This window comes from Scophthalmus maximus, chromosome 14 (genome assembly GCF_022379125.1).
Source record: "Scophthalmus maximus strain ysfricsl-2021 chromosome 14, ASM2237912v1, whole genome shotgun sequence".
Taxonomy (NCBI): Eukaryota; Metazoa; Chordata; class Actinopteri; order Pleuronectiformes; family Scophthalmidae; genus Scophthalmus; species Scophthalmus maximus.
In genome coordinates this window covers 12,275,172-12,289,591 of record NC_061528.1, presented here as the reverse complement: position 1 = coordinate 12,289,591, position 14,420 = coordinate 12,275,172, and the positions used below count along the sequence as shown (strand labels likewise).

Genomic DNA, 14,420 nt, shown 5'->3' with positions numbered 1-14,420 from the left:
TGTTTTTTTTTCCCAAGTTGCGTTTTATCAGAGCGAGGTGTATTCGCCTGTACATTCAAAGTGACAAGGTATGAAGAGAACTGAGGCAAGCAGATTCGTGGTGAACTCTTTGCAACCTCCCAGCTCTTTGCAACTTGCTTCTATACGGCAGCTCCCACCCATCGATATCAGCACTTCTTGTCCTAAATAATTCAGCAGAAAAAATCACGGCGCTACCTGGTTCTCTGCAGATACTGTACTGTACACTGGCATTCGATCGAGACGATTAAGGACGAGCGGGGTTGCGAAATAGAACATCCAACAGTTAATGTGGAGATTAATTAGAAAAAATACTACCGAATTACTGCTCGTAGAATTCTTTCTCATCTTTTGCTGTACTTCAAAAACATCAAGTCCCGGCCTCAGTTGGATTAACTCATATCATTCCTATCAGGTGTATATTGAGGCTAAATTAATGTTTTGATGTAATGCATAATAAGAAAGGCTGGACTTCTGAATCAGCTTTGCCTTGTTGTAATATTTGCAGTAAGATGATAGCAACATCAAAAAAGTTTTTTTTTGGACACCACATCCAAATGACAAACTGTAGTATACTGCAGTGTCCTCTCTTCAAGGCATCCCAGTGTATGCTTCTTGAAATTATGGAAGAAAAAAAAGGGGTAATATCAATACTACCCCCCCTCCCCATCCCAACCCAGCTATGAGCATGTTTTCACCAGTGTTTCTTCCCTCCCACAACATGCTTTAGAGATCTGGCGTCCCCTGGGATCAAAAATGATCTTTCATGGACATGGAGAGAAATATCAAAGAGCATATCTGAATGTGAAAAGCCAAAGAGATGTGCAAATCCCTGGCTTTGTGAGCCAAATGTGAACATGAGTGTGAGCATAATGGACTGCAAGTGACACCGCGGTGCTTCGGAGCAGGGATGTGTTTTCAGACGCACTGTCAGAAATACTGTAAAAGGCATCATTTAGAGTCATAGTGTTCCAGAAAAAGACAATGAATTATATTCATTGCTATGAACTCTTAACACTATCAACAGAATAACGTAACGGCTTATGGAAAGAAATCGCAAAACAAAAAAAAAAGATCATCAAAGTCATACAGCACATGGAAAAAACAACCTACTTGCATCAGTCCTGAATTCCTGCATGACATCAGAGTATTACCTAAACAGCTCACCTATGTACGCTGGAGCTTCACACCATTTAATATGATGACAACTGCTGCCCCATTATAAATGTTCCTACTTCTCATACAACAGCTGCATTTTCTCACAGAGGTGCTTTGCCGTTTACTTTTTTGGTTGTCAACAAAACTATAGGACGGATTTCCACGAAACTGGGACATGGATGGGACATGGGCCAAGAACCAACCCATTGTCTTTCGTTGCAGATCCGGACAAAGGGGTGGATCCTTTTCTTTAACATTATGGTAGGGGTGCTTTTTTACATTTTCACGAATTTCCCAGGGAATAATTCATGGATATTGAGGAAAAGTTATCAGTCATATTTAGGGGACTAATATCTATGAGTGTGTGCAATTTTGTGCTGCTTGATTGAATTCAAGGAGACTGTTAGTGGAGCTTTGCAATCTACTGAGAGCAATTCTAGTTTACTGCTGCCTTGATTGAGATCTGGGTTACATGAGGATTCCAAAGATTGTCACTTGTCTAAACTTAAAATTTTAGAGGAATGAGTACTTCTGTATAAGTACTTCTTTTTCCTGAAAAACAGATGTCCATGTAAAATGTTAGTAATTTATGAAGAATAATAAAGAGAATCTCCAGGCAACGTCCAAGATCCACTTACTAATGATGCAATAAACTCTTAGTATTGGTAAATTGACATTTGACTGTGGAATTTATAATCTCTTCTCCAAATTGTTCCCTCACAAGCCATATCAATTATTCTTAAAATAACCATTTTCCGACCAATTCTGAAAATCAAACAACTTTGACTTTTATTCAATCCACGTAAGGACATCGGAGATGCATTTTGAAACAAACAAGAACAATGGTATTAATCCAGTGCAGTTAAAATAACACTTCTTTTTTTTTTTTCAACTGTCAGCCAGTTCATAAATCTTTCACCTCCATGTGCTCTAAGGCCTTGACCTAATCCTCAGACTGTGGTGACTCGCATGACCAGCTCTCGTGTGCTGTTGCTAGGTTGGCTGCGGGCCTCCGGCTGCCTCAGTTGACTGAGGAGGTGGAGGATGCTGTAGGGACAGTGTTGGTCAGGCACTGCGCTGCCGGTGGTGGGGTCCACGTGTGTTCCCAGTCCTCCTGCGGCCATCACCACGCTTGAAGAAGTGGAGTCGGCGGCTGTGGAGGCTACCACCATCAGCGAGGAGTTGGAATTGGACACTCCCACCCCAGTCTGAAAACCCTGACTGGGCTGGGACAGAGTCCTGTCCACAGTTGTGTTCTTCAGGTCATCGCTGTCCATAGACTTGTCGTAATTCAGGACTTTCCACTGCTGGTTCACGGCCTGCCAGCGGTGGAAGATACGGAACACTGACGGTCCCTCGTGGACAATTAGTGCTGTGGAGATCAAAACATCAAATATAGACAATGTCACTGTCTGGCAGCAGTCGTAATGACACCACATAGCAAGATATATATATATATATATATATATATATATATATATATATATATCTGTAATGGCACATTCACTATGTTAAAGGCTGCAGGAAGTATAAGCTGAGGGAGCAGCAGAACAAAAGATCTCATCTTTGAAGTGTTGCACCATAACCCCGAGATATGATCTTCATTTCTTAAAAAAAAAACTAAACAAAAAAACTGTAGACACGGCACAAATTATGACACAGAGATACTCACCACTTTTGGATTTAGGTTAGCAAAAGCTATGCATCTGTTCTCTGGGGTTGTCCGATGACATCTTATCACGGTTTAAAATTACTTATTGATTTGTGTTCATTGAACAGTGTGTATGACAAATTGAAATCAATCTGAACGAGTAAATGCTTGGAACCAAAGATTTTTACTGCATTGTTTCCATATTTGCAGTCATTCTATTAACAGAGTCTTCATAAGAGAAGTTAAAAATTACGCTTTATGTCTGTTTACAACAATTTTAATTATAATTTATTATATTTTTTAAATACTGCTGTTTATAATATAGGTGTTACCTCTGTACCACAAGCTAACAGATTACAATCCATTTAGTTCTTCATTGAGTGATAGCATAATATTGTCCTCTCATATAAGAGTTTATACAAGGTTTAAATATTGCAACAACTACAGTGACATCAGTCTGCCAAATACAGACAGTGATCATTAATCACAAGGCTCTGACCTCCTGTATATATACACAGGGTTTAGTGATAAAATCCCGTCTCGCCTCTTCACTTCAGTTTCTGTTCCACTCCAACTTTGTGGATGAGTGAAAGTCTGGTCTTTGCACTTCTGCCAGGTGACAAATTAATCTCTGTAAAGTGCAGAGTTAATGACTCCACAGTCAATCCTCGCCACTAAACTGGAGACGATCAATCTCCTCTTCTCCCTCTCATCCTGCTCTCTGCTGCAGAGGCAGTTCAATTTTCCTTAATGCGAGATGCCATCATACAGTCATCCAAAACACGAGGGCCCTCGGGCTGCGGAGGACGACAGCAGGCTAAAAGTGGATGCTGCAAGTTTCAATTTGGATTGAGAAGATGATTAAAAGTGCTTCATTATGTTTTTTTTTTTTCCTTTAGTGTTATAGCGGCACACAATGGTTGGCAGTGTTTTCACTCCAAAGTGAAATGCATGTTAATGTGCGCGTTGAAAAAAAAACTTTAGTTACGGCAACATTCAGCATCGGAGTTTAATTCTGTTAGTGAGATTTGATGGTACATTTTATAAACCTTTAATATAGTAACTGTAGTATTATGATTAACGAAGACTGGCCAAACAATCATCCATACAATATTAATAATTCACAAACACTCAATATTGATTTGAAGTTGTTGACTTTGTGTTATAGATTTATTGTATTGCGTGTCAATACAGTGTAAACAGTTCATGGCATCTACAATTACTTGTGTGCAGCTGGCGGGTTTAATTATTGAACGGCTATAACTTTTGCTTTTGACATCGCTGTCAGTGGCAAACTCATTCCAACAAGAAGTGTCAACTTTAAATCGAACTAAAGAGTAATAAAGCTCACCGATGCACACAACATCCATGAAGCCATACATGCCGTAGCAGATCTGAAAGAGCAGATCTTGTCGCTGCCATCGGGCCGACGGGCTGAAAGACGACCACACCAGCCAGGAGATGCTGGCCATCAGGAACAGGGAGCCCAGGATGGCTGCTGCTATCTGCACTTTCTCTATGACTGTGAGCGAGATGGCCTGCCACTGCAAGAAGACAAAGACCACGGAAACACGTTCGACTTAACGGAATACTTCTGTAACGGGTGCTAGGAAGAACACTTCAAAATAAAGATGGATGCCACGAAGATGAAGACATAATCATTATGCTGTAGAGATCAGAGGTGAGGAAAAAGCCCAGTTTAATTCAAGAACTTTCAATTTTATATACATTTTCTTTGATTTATGATCAGACCAGAACTGGTACTACAGTAAAGACTGACTCTGATTTCTTTTTTTGCAGTTTTATTCTAACCAGATGATGATATTCAAACAAAAAATGCATCCAAATGAGTCCCATTGGAGATGGGACAAGGGGCTGTGTCCCCCCGTCACCAAAAAAAACCCCATCAAGTCTCCTCATCTATCTCTTCCGCCATTTACATTCCTGCAGTGCTTTGATTTTCGCGCACAGCTCACCTGTAGCGGGTTCTTGGTGCTGATGGCGATGACCTGATATTTGTAGTAGCAGAGCTCACAGGCCCAGGACCCTCTCTCACTGATCCACTTGATGAGGCAGGGCTGGTGTGTGCAGCGCACCGACCCGCAGCACCGACATGGGCTCAGGAGCTCCCCCTGCAGGAGAGGCACAGTCAGTCAGAACGAGCAAGCCAGGAATGCACCTCGCAACCTGAACTGAGCTCTGATGTTAAGAGTAGAGGAAATATAAAAAAATACAGTCCTGCACTTATGTAGCCTGGCTTACGTTTACTGTAGCACTGCAAACAAATTCAATTAACTAAATATAATGTTCTGCATCATAACACTGTACTGGAGCCTAAGGGCAGGTCAGGATACTGTAAATAGTGATTTGTGTTTCAGAAGGAATATCTCCCTTCAGCAATAATCGACTATCTGATATCCGTGGTTTTCTTATTTTATTTACCCCATGCAGATACCCCTTTCATGTGCAATGTACTGCAGGTTAAATTTGTACACACACACACTCACGCAAAGTACACAGCACAGCAGGATGAATTAGTCACTGAAGCTTCTGTCAAAGAGCAAAAAACCAGAAGGCTGAAAAATATCAAACGCACGCACGCACGCACGCACACCAGTCAGGATGTAAGCATGACTGAGGGCATTTCAAGTCACTTCTGTCTTCCTATAGAACTAGGGATGATCGATTTCACTGAAAGATAAAATGTCATGTACTGTATGTGCTGTGTGTTTAATCTCTGGGAGGCAGAGGCATATACATCTTCAAGAGGTGTAGTTTAACTAGCTGAAAGAAAACCAGACCTCTACCTCGGCACCTCAAAGCTGTTAAAGTAAATCTCTGTTTTCGAGAAGCATTTCAGCGAGTCAGTAGCAACTTGCTGTTGAAGAGATTCCAGTGGCCGACAACAGTAGTAGACACATGATCCCTTGAACCATGTGGATATTCAACTATCTGAGACGTGGCTGCCTTATTTTCAACTTGACCATATGCGGCGGAGTTTGACAGGGTTTTACACAAACCAACACATTTTCAGCTTATGGAGGACTCTGAAGTCCCTACAATCTCCTCGCAATGTCTTAAGAGCGCATGGCACAAGCGTGACCAGATCCACTTTTGCCAATTTAGCGGTGAAAAAAAAGAGAAGGTTGTTGTGCTAGAGTCATGATTCAAAAGAGTCGCTCTAAGTCTCTTAATTAATCATGGGTGTGTTTTGGGTGTAACTGCACTAAACCAATCACGGTGGCATCTCCCATTGCCTTTTAAAAGCCAGGTGCACTTGTACCTTGGCAGATTGCTATTAGAGGTTGCAGGACGTGCCAGGAAGTAAGAGAGAACAATCCGCGCATGACCAAACCATCTGTGTATGTCAACGAGCAGCGTGTCCGCACAATGTGCACCTGTCCTTAAAATGAGAGTGAAATGCTGCGGCACTCACTTCAGACGCGTTTTTTTGTTGATCAAGCGTGCAGTCGTTTCCCACCGCCTCAAGATAGCAACGTGACAGCAATGTGCCGGACCACACCTCATTTAAGACCAACCGCCCAGATGGTCCGCAGTCAATTTTGGGATTAAACAACATGGGGGCTGGACGGGAAAGTGAAAACTGTGTCGGTCTGAAACTAGACTGAAAGACACTTGCGTTGTGCTTGATGCGACTTGAGACAGGCCTTGAGACACACCAGCTAAAGTAAAAATATGAAATTCACTAAATGTGGCATCACAAGCTTTTCACCGGAATATGTACACATTCTTAACCAGTCTTTAATATTAAGCTGCATTCAGCCTGAAGATCAAATTACAGATCTATAATCTCTCATCCTGGGCTCCTGCCTCATTAAAATACATTAGAAGTTTTTTCATACTGGAATATAAATGATCAAACTAAATTTTAAGGCTTGCCGCCATTTTTAAGCCCCGGCACTCAGTTCAAAACAGGACCTTCTTGTACAGATGATTTAATCTTAATGGGCCTGAACAAAAACACATGTAGTGAACGGAAGAATAAATTAGCCAACGCCTTCTGCTGCCCCTTCATCTCTCTAAGCTGAGGCATTCAAGCCAAGGTATTTTGAATTGGCTTTTCGGTATTCAATGTTGCTCTACTGTATACCAAGAAGGTGGCGTAGACGTTGTAGCAAAATGCAGTAAGATTCCAAGTCATTTCTGCATGGCGTCATTGTGCTGACATCTCTGACAGACGGCGCGGTACCCTGGTCGAGGAGGAGGGGGGGAAGAGCAGGGAGAGAGAGAGCAGAAAAGGCCCATCCACAGATGGCCAGGGTGGGAGTGTATTGGCAGGAGCACCAGAACACTTCTGCCGTTTCCAGTGGGACACAGACTGCTCACTGTGACCGGCACTGATCACAGCCAAGAGCTGAAACCTAGATCACTCCAGCACCACTGAGGCTGGAGAGGGAGCAAGAGAAACCGATGACAAACGTGGCATTACAGCCCACGCAGACAGAAAGTGGTGAGTAAATGTCCATTTGTTGATCAAACAGATATGGTTATTGGAAAACAACAACACACACAATACAACAAATGTCTTAAAAAGACGATAAATCTGATCACTTTCGTGGTGTTATTCCATTTGTCTGGGCTGAATTATCCTAAAAACACCCCAGTGCACCCAATTTTCTCCTTGTAAAATTGGATCCACTTTCAACGTATATAATGACAAGTAGCTAAATTAGAGATGGCAATTCACAATTCTTAAGGGGACGAGAATCGATGCGCGTGAACTCAATTAACTCTCGGCGAAGGGAAATTGTGGTATAATAATCCAACTCCCAGAGAAACGGAAAGAAAGTGATTTTCTACAATTGCCAATGACATTCAGTCCACGAGCAATTTGTTAATAAGAGTCTGCAATAGTGCAGTCATCGTGCGTCCATTTCAGCTACATTCAACAGGTGAGATGGGAAGAAGTCCAAAGCCAGAAAAATGAAATTTTAGGTCATATCATTTGCAATTTATTTACCTATAATGACTACTCATAGAAAATATGCTGGGAGAGCATCCACGTAATGCTAATTATACAGTAACCATTAGGCCTTCGGTGAAAGTTAATGGACCTCACAAAATAACTGAAGAAAAGAGCAGCCAGGGTTTATAATTCACGGTTCCTTTCTGTCGAAAATGTTCACGTGGTTATATAACTTTGTAAGAAATATCCCATTCCCGACAACTGGCAGAGGAGCCATCCTACATATGATGGAATAGAGAAAAGCGTAGTGGCTCGCCGCTGTGGGGCCATATAGGGGGAAAAAACGATGCTAACTTGACCCCTTGAGGCTTCTCATTGTGCCACAGACAAACACACTGTGCAAGTGCATTATTCGTGTTATGATTCAGGGGGGAGAGCTGACATGTTTTCTAAGTAGCAGGGACTTCCATATTCTCAATGTGCACTTGAAGTGAGGGCAGTGCAGTTGCAGCATAAGCCCCAAAGGCCACTTCAATGTAATAGTGCACGACACTTCAGGAAAAGATCCCTCACACACACACACACAGAAATATCCCATGATTTTCTTAGTATATTACTTTTGAAATATCCCTTTTAAAAGTTTGTGCACTGCATGGCCATTTCTTGGAAATCTCAGTATGAAGATGCAACAATAGCAGAGAAATCGCTTACTCACTGAGCGCCAAGGTCGAGATCAAGTCTGACAGCACAAGCTTGAATGAAGCCAACGCTCCATGTGAGCAAGCCACATTCCTCTGCAAAGCTTCGCACTGACCTTTAGCCCAACTGCACAGATAATTTGAATGACCATGTCTCAAATTAACTGTAAATGTTAGAAAAATATTTCTGAGGTGTATAGGATATAGACTCAAACGTATGATTTTTTGGTTTAATATTGGCTCAGCTGTTCATTTTACATCCCATTGTGTGTGTCTGGGGATGTAATGAACTCAAACTGTGGTAGGAGTTAAGATTTATCTTTCTATCTATCTTAAAAGAAAAATAACATATTGACAGAGTTGACTGGTCGCTGTAATTCTTACCCTTTCCATGCTGACCATCCAGAGATCTATTTCTATGAGATTCTGATGTAAGAGATTGAGAGCAGATTCAGTTATTGATTTGTACAATCAAACCTCTTATCCAGAGTAACCATCTATTTAGCACGATTTGTGTTCACTTGTGTAATGATTCCTTGTTGAGTTGTGGAGACAGGATACAACCATTGCATACTAAAAAGTCTCTATCTTTAGAAGATATCAACTAGATTCGGTTTACAGACTGCTGAGTAGGGAGGAGAGGAATAGAGACCAGTAACTCTTTAAATATACATTTGAGCATAATACTGTAAGTGTTATATTGAGACCTTTATAGTTGGGAACATCTATCTTTAAATTAGAGACAGTGCAAGACCTCGGGCACCTCAAAGAAAATGGCACCAAAAACATTGACGTGAATTTGATCTCACAGTATTATTGCATTATTCTGTAAAAGTATTTTTGAAACTTTCGACTTTCAAGGCTGTTTTTTAGCGACATGCACGAGGAAAACCATCTCCTACTCCCGTCTTTACTCTGTCTTCAGTATCTCAGCCCCAGGAATGGCTCTGAAGGTGGAGTGTCAGATCAGATACTGGCAACCTTGGTCTATGTGACATCCTGGGGGCTGGGGGGAGAATGGAGGAAGACTAATGTCCACACTGCCTGGATCACACAGTGACACACAAGACAACCCACTCATTTCTCTTTTCAAACAGACCCTCGCTCTCCCTGTACCCATTTACACCACAGCAGATCCATAAGTGGACTTCGCCCAAACCAACAGCAGAGACGACAGGAGAAGGAAGGCTGGGGATAGATAAGAACTTGCATAATGATACGACGGCATAAATTCAAACGTTATTGACTGGCTGCAGTGTCTCGAGGAAGCATTGATGAGATGAGCTGGAGGAGACCATGGGAAATACAGCAAAATCTGAAATCAGTACTTTATATGCATCGCAGAGTGCGCTGACTGTCTGTGGAGTTTTAAAAAAACAACAATAATGATGAGGCCTTGTCTTCCCAGCTCATAACTAGACTTATGTCAGTAATAATTACAACGTCTGAGCTCAGAAGTGGGTTGACTCACAAATTCACTGTTGGAGTAATTAGTTGATGAAACACAGAGAGATTATAGGCCATACACAGTGCAATGACCATGAAATGATGCACTAAATCTGCTGCTTGGGTGAAGAAAAGACACCTGTGAGTACAGACTGCTGGATATGAATTTATGTTCTACACCTCAGTTATTCTGCTTCACACCTTTTTTTTTTATTATAACCTCCCTACCTCCATTAAAATTGGTGAAGTGTGACATATTTGTCAATGTGGTTCCAAAGGCTCCGTCAAACAGTGTAACTAATGTCTGCAAATTGTTATGTGCCCGGGTCTGTGTTATAATTTAATATTATTTATTGCGGCATTACATTTCTCCCCTTCTGATTGATGTGCTGAGACATTATCATCAATATGGCCCCAAAAGGTGAAGGCACACGCAGTGTGATTAACTTGAAGGCTCTTCCTCTTCTGTTATTGTTACCTCCGCCAAGGAGGTTCTATGATTGATTTGGTTTGTCTGTTTGTTGGTTTGTCTGTGCGCAGGATTACTCAAAAGGTTAAGAATGGATTTGCATGAAGATTTTCTCAAAGATGGGTCTTCGGGCATGGTAACAGGTGATTACATTTCGGGAGGGGCCCCGGATCTGGATCCAGGACATTTTTTTCGAAGGGAAAAACAACACATAGATGGGAGATTGCTTTGCCTTGCCTTGGCTATAATGAGTTGCTACTGCGTTGCTGTGTATCCTCCACACTTGTCAACCATGGAGACAAGGTCTTCATGATCCTCCCACTGCTAGCTAGGGCTTGTCTTTTCAAGTCCTGCAGAGGGACGAGTGCAGGATGAAGCGGGATCCCAGCTCAGAGAGTTCTCCAGCTGTGTGGCCGCCGCCTTCACAAGACACAGGGAGCGGATGCTCTCACCGGAAAACAGGCTTGACCAGTAAATCCTCCGAACAGAGAGCCTGCACATAACAGACGTTCTACATGGAGGGATGACTCCTAGATGGAAATGTGCAACATTACCACCACCTGGCCCTTATAGTTAAACCAATTCTTTGTGGGGGGGAATAGAAGAGTTAATTCCAACCAAACTTAACACCAGCTGATTTTTTTTTTTAAAACATAGGAAAATAATTGATTAATGGATTGGAAGGACCCTTCCCACATGACACAAATAGCTCATTTTAACATTGTGAGGGACGTCTTTCCTTCACTTACATGTTCTGGTCCCTGGAAGCAGATCCTGCACACCGGCGTCCTGAAGCCGCTCTCCGTGCAGCTGGTGAGGGAGAACCTCTCCTCCAGCTTGCCCTTCGAGCAGTCGTCGGAGGAGCCGCTGCAGCCGCGCAGGGCCGCCGACAGCTCTGCGGCGTCCACCCAGACCCCCGTCGCCGGTCGCCCTCCGCCCGGTGGCCCCGTGGCCCCTGCCGCGGGCGAGGCGGTCCGGTCCCCGGCGCGCTGCTGGCTCCGCGTCGGCGTGTTGTTGTTGTCGGGGACGGCGACGCCCGCCTCGCGGCTTTCCGTAGTCTGGCCGCTCATGGCGCTCGGCGGCGCCGGCGGCCCGAGCAGGAGCCCCCGCAGGTCACCGAGCAGGACGCAGCAGCGGCTCTTCAGCATGCCCCGGCCGCGCGGCACCGGGCTGGCCCCGGCCAGGAGCTCACGGAGCCGCGCACAGGTGCTGGAGGGAAACAGCGTGCGGCGAATGTGTCCCGGTCATGAGCCGACACGTCCTCACCGTCGTCGTCGTGGGGGGGGCGGCGTGGCTCAAAGTACCCTCTCAGTTTCCGTATGTTCTAACTGAACGACTTTTATCGTCTTCCCACGAGGAGGTAAATCCGAAAGGCAAATAAATCCCATCGACGCAAACAAGTGTCTGAAGCCATTAAGTTGAACAACTGCAACAGCTACAAAGCGAAAGTGGAAATGTTAGATTGATGGGAACATGCATTCGAGTAACAAGGCTACGGCCCGTTCACTCCGTGTCCACTGTCGTGTCGTGGCCTCAATAGTCCGCGAGCTGTGGGCGACACCGACCGACTCGACAGGCGCAGAGAAGCGACCGTCAAATCCGCCGTGGGCACAATCGATTGCAATAGACTACAAAACAAAAACATGTCAGCGCCCAATCTTCAAATTCATAACGCTTCTGCCGAAACACACGAAAGCGCAATTTCTACGAATTTCTCTCGCCGATCACAGAGCACATCAGGTCAATCCATGGCGTGCCATGTTAGGAAAGCGAAATCTGTCTTACCTGGCGAGCTGCACCGTTTTCTATACGACTCACAGTTTCGGGATTATTATTATTATTTATTTTTTTTGCACGCGGGTATCCAGCCAGACTGCGGGTCGCTGGCAGGTCTACGTGAAGCTTACGAGCCCAATTATGGAACCCCCCCCCCCCCATGTGCCGGGAAGAAGCCGGTGGGTTTACGTCCCTCGGTTAAAATCCCAACACGATCGTCGGACCGTCCTGCTCCGGGTGAAAGCATCCGTGCACAGCCCCGGATTGTCCTGCGATCATTGGCTGCTGAATTGGTGCTGCAGCTTCAGCACCATGATTCCTGGGACAGCTCCCAGACGCCACACGTCACCACCCGCACGGTGATGCAAGCAGCCGGCTCATTACTAAAACTGTGGCCCGACACAAACAGGGAAGAGGTGAATGGCTTGTTGTGAACACCCGTCATGATAGAGGGGGGCACATTAACTTAACGGTGACATTATTGTTTATTTATTGTCTTTCATCGGGCAGACAGACAGCAGCAAATCAGGTTGTACCCGTTAATTATCAATAATGAATCAATTCAATTATCTGGCAACACAAAGAAAACACAGATTATTCATTGCAGCTCTTCCAAATGGTGCAATTTTAGCACAAATAACCCCCAAATATTGTTAAGGTTGAAAGTGACTTACACCTTAACGTTGATCACATCTTCCAAAAGAACTTAATTGACCACATTTTTGTCACTATATATATGTATAAAGAACATAGAAGTGTTCAAACCCAGTGAGGGAAAAGATACTGGTACTCTTGAGTTAAAATAAGGCTTCAACTAACAGTTATTTTTCACCTTTGATCTGCTTTCAGTCTCCAGAATAATCAATTTTTCGTAAATGTCAGAACACAGTGAAAAATGCACTCATCGCAACTTCCCAAAGCCCAGATCGGTTTATTCGAACTTTTTTTGACACTCAGTTCTCGAACATGAAAGATTATATGAGATCATCACATCTGAGAGGCAGGAGGCATGCAGTGATTATCTGGCAGTTATACAAACACTGAATGGATAGTTAAACCAGTCATTCTTCTCATATAAGTCAATCAATTGCACTCAAATAAGAAATACTTCAATGTAAAAATAATAGTAAATAAACATAAAATGTCATAAAATGGTGAAAAAGGTTTTGTCCACAAACCAAAGATATTCAGTTTACTGTCATAGAGGAGCATAGAAACCAGAAAATATACAAAATATTACATAAGCAAACTAATTCAGTAAATGTGCTAGGTAATATCTCACCACTGATGAATAATACTCGCTTCCATCAATAGAAAAAGAATGAACAATTCGACAAAGCTGGACAGAAAAGACAGACGTGGGCGAAAACATTTGAGGCAGTTGTGATTAGCTTGAGTGAATAATTGAAATGAACACATGCGGCTGGACTGTCTCAGTTAGCAGAAACATCCTTCTGTTTTTGGTCAGAATTTATATAAGACTGTGGTCAGGCTACTGCCCATGGGGCGCCCATTTAATGGATTGTTAACAGTGAATAGACAGATTAACCTTGTAGCTCTAACTCCTGCTGGTTTTCTGTTCTGGCAGATAATGCCAGTGGTTGCTTACACCATCCAAGTAGTGCCTGATTAAATAGCTATTGAAAAAAATATAGCTGCAATTTGCAGGTTCACAGCAGCAGTAACAAACAAGGCCGTGTTGAGTGTGAAGCCGTTTGGATGATGTTCTCAAGAAAGGTGCAAAACTGGAATAACACAGGCCAAGTAATCAGCCCCTTTCCCGCAGGCACATTTTGAACAGGCACCGCCGTTATGTGTATATCTTATTGTTATTTTTAAGATACTGAGGCATACATCTGTAAGAAGCATTTTATTGATTGGTATGGAGCTAAATAATGACTTTAAACCTTATGCTGTTGTGAAATTATACACCATATTTATTTGATCATTACGTTCAAAAAGTTTGTACATTTCCTCCCATCTGCAAGATTACCAAAGTATGGACAAATGACATATAAGTAAAAAGGAGTAAAATAAATTCCCCCTTTTTTAAAGATCATGAAATATAAAGTAACAGTAGCATTAACATTTGGAGAGAGCTTTTGTTTTACATCTGTGTGTTGCTGCTGTAGGGGAGTCCTAGTTATATCTTTTCACATCACATATGGGCTCAAACTTTTGCATTCAATTGTGTAACTGTCAGATAAAAGAAGTGGAGTAAAACAGTAGAATAGTAATAGTAATAGCTCAAAGTAGCGTAAAACGATGGTATTGAAT

At 43.0% G+C, this 14,420-nt stretch overlaps 1 protein-coding gene across 1 annotated transcript; it reads right to left on the bottom strand.

The window, feature by feature from the left end:
- Nucleotides 1–1,942: 1,942 nt before the first annotated feature.
- Nucleotides 1,943–12,499, bottom strand: marchf4 (membrane associated ring-CH-type finger 4). Its single transcript, XM_035604833.2, has 5 exons — nt 12,153–12,499; nt 11,117–11,802; nt 4,804–4,959; nt 4,179–4,371; nt 1,943–2,548 (listed from the first exon to the last, which is right to left on the bottom strand). Exons 2-5 carry the CDS (start codon nt 11,513–11,515, stop codon nt 2,127–2,129), a joined length of 1,170 nt encoding a protein of 389 aa, XP_035460726.2. The 5' UTR covers nt 11,516–11,802; nt 12,153–12,499; the 3' UTR covers nt 1,943–2,126.
- Nucleotides 12,500–14,420: the final 1,921 nt, after the last annotated feature.

Bases quoted from the DNA above. Each gene is read 5' to 3' on its own strand.
- marchf4 (XM_035604833.2), bottom strand. From the start codon at position 11,515: ATGCTGAAGAGCCGCTGCTGCGTCCTGCTCGGTGACCTGCGGGGGCTC. The intron at 4,372-4,803 runs GTGAGCTGTGCG...GTCTTCTTGCAG, and splicing joins GCACCAAGAACCCGCTACAG to TGGCAGGCCATCTCGCTCAC. The intron at 2,549-4,178 runs GTGAGCTTTATT...TGATCTCCACAG, and splicing joins CATGGATGTTGTGTGCATCG to CACTAATTGTCCACGAGGGA.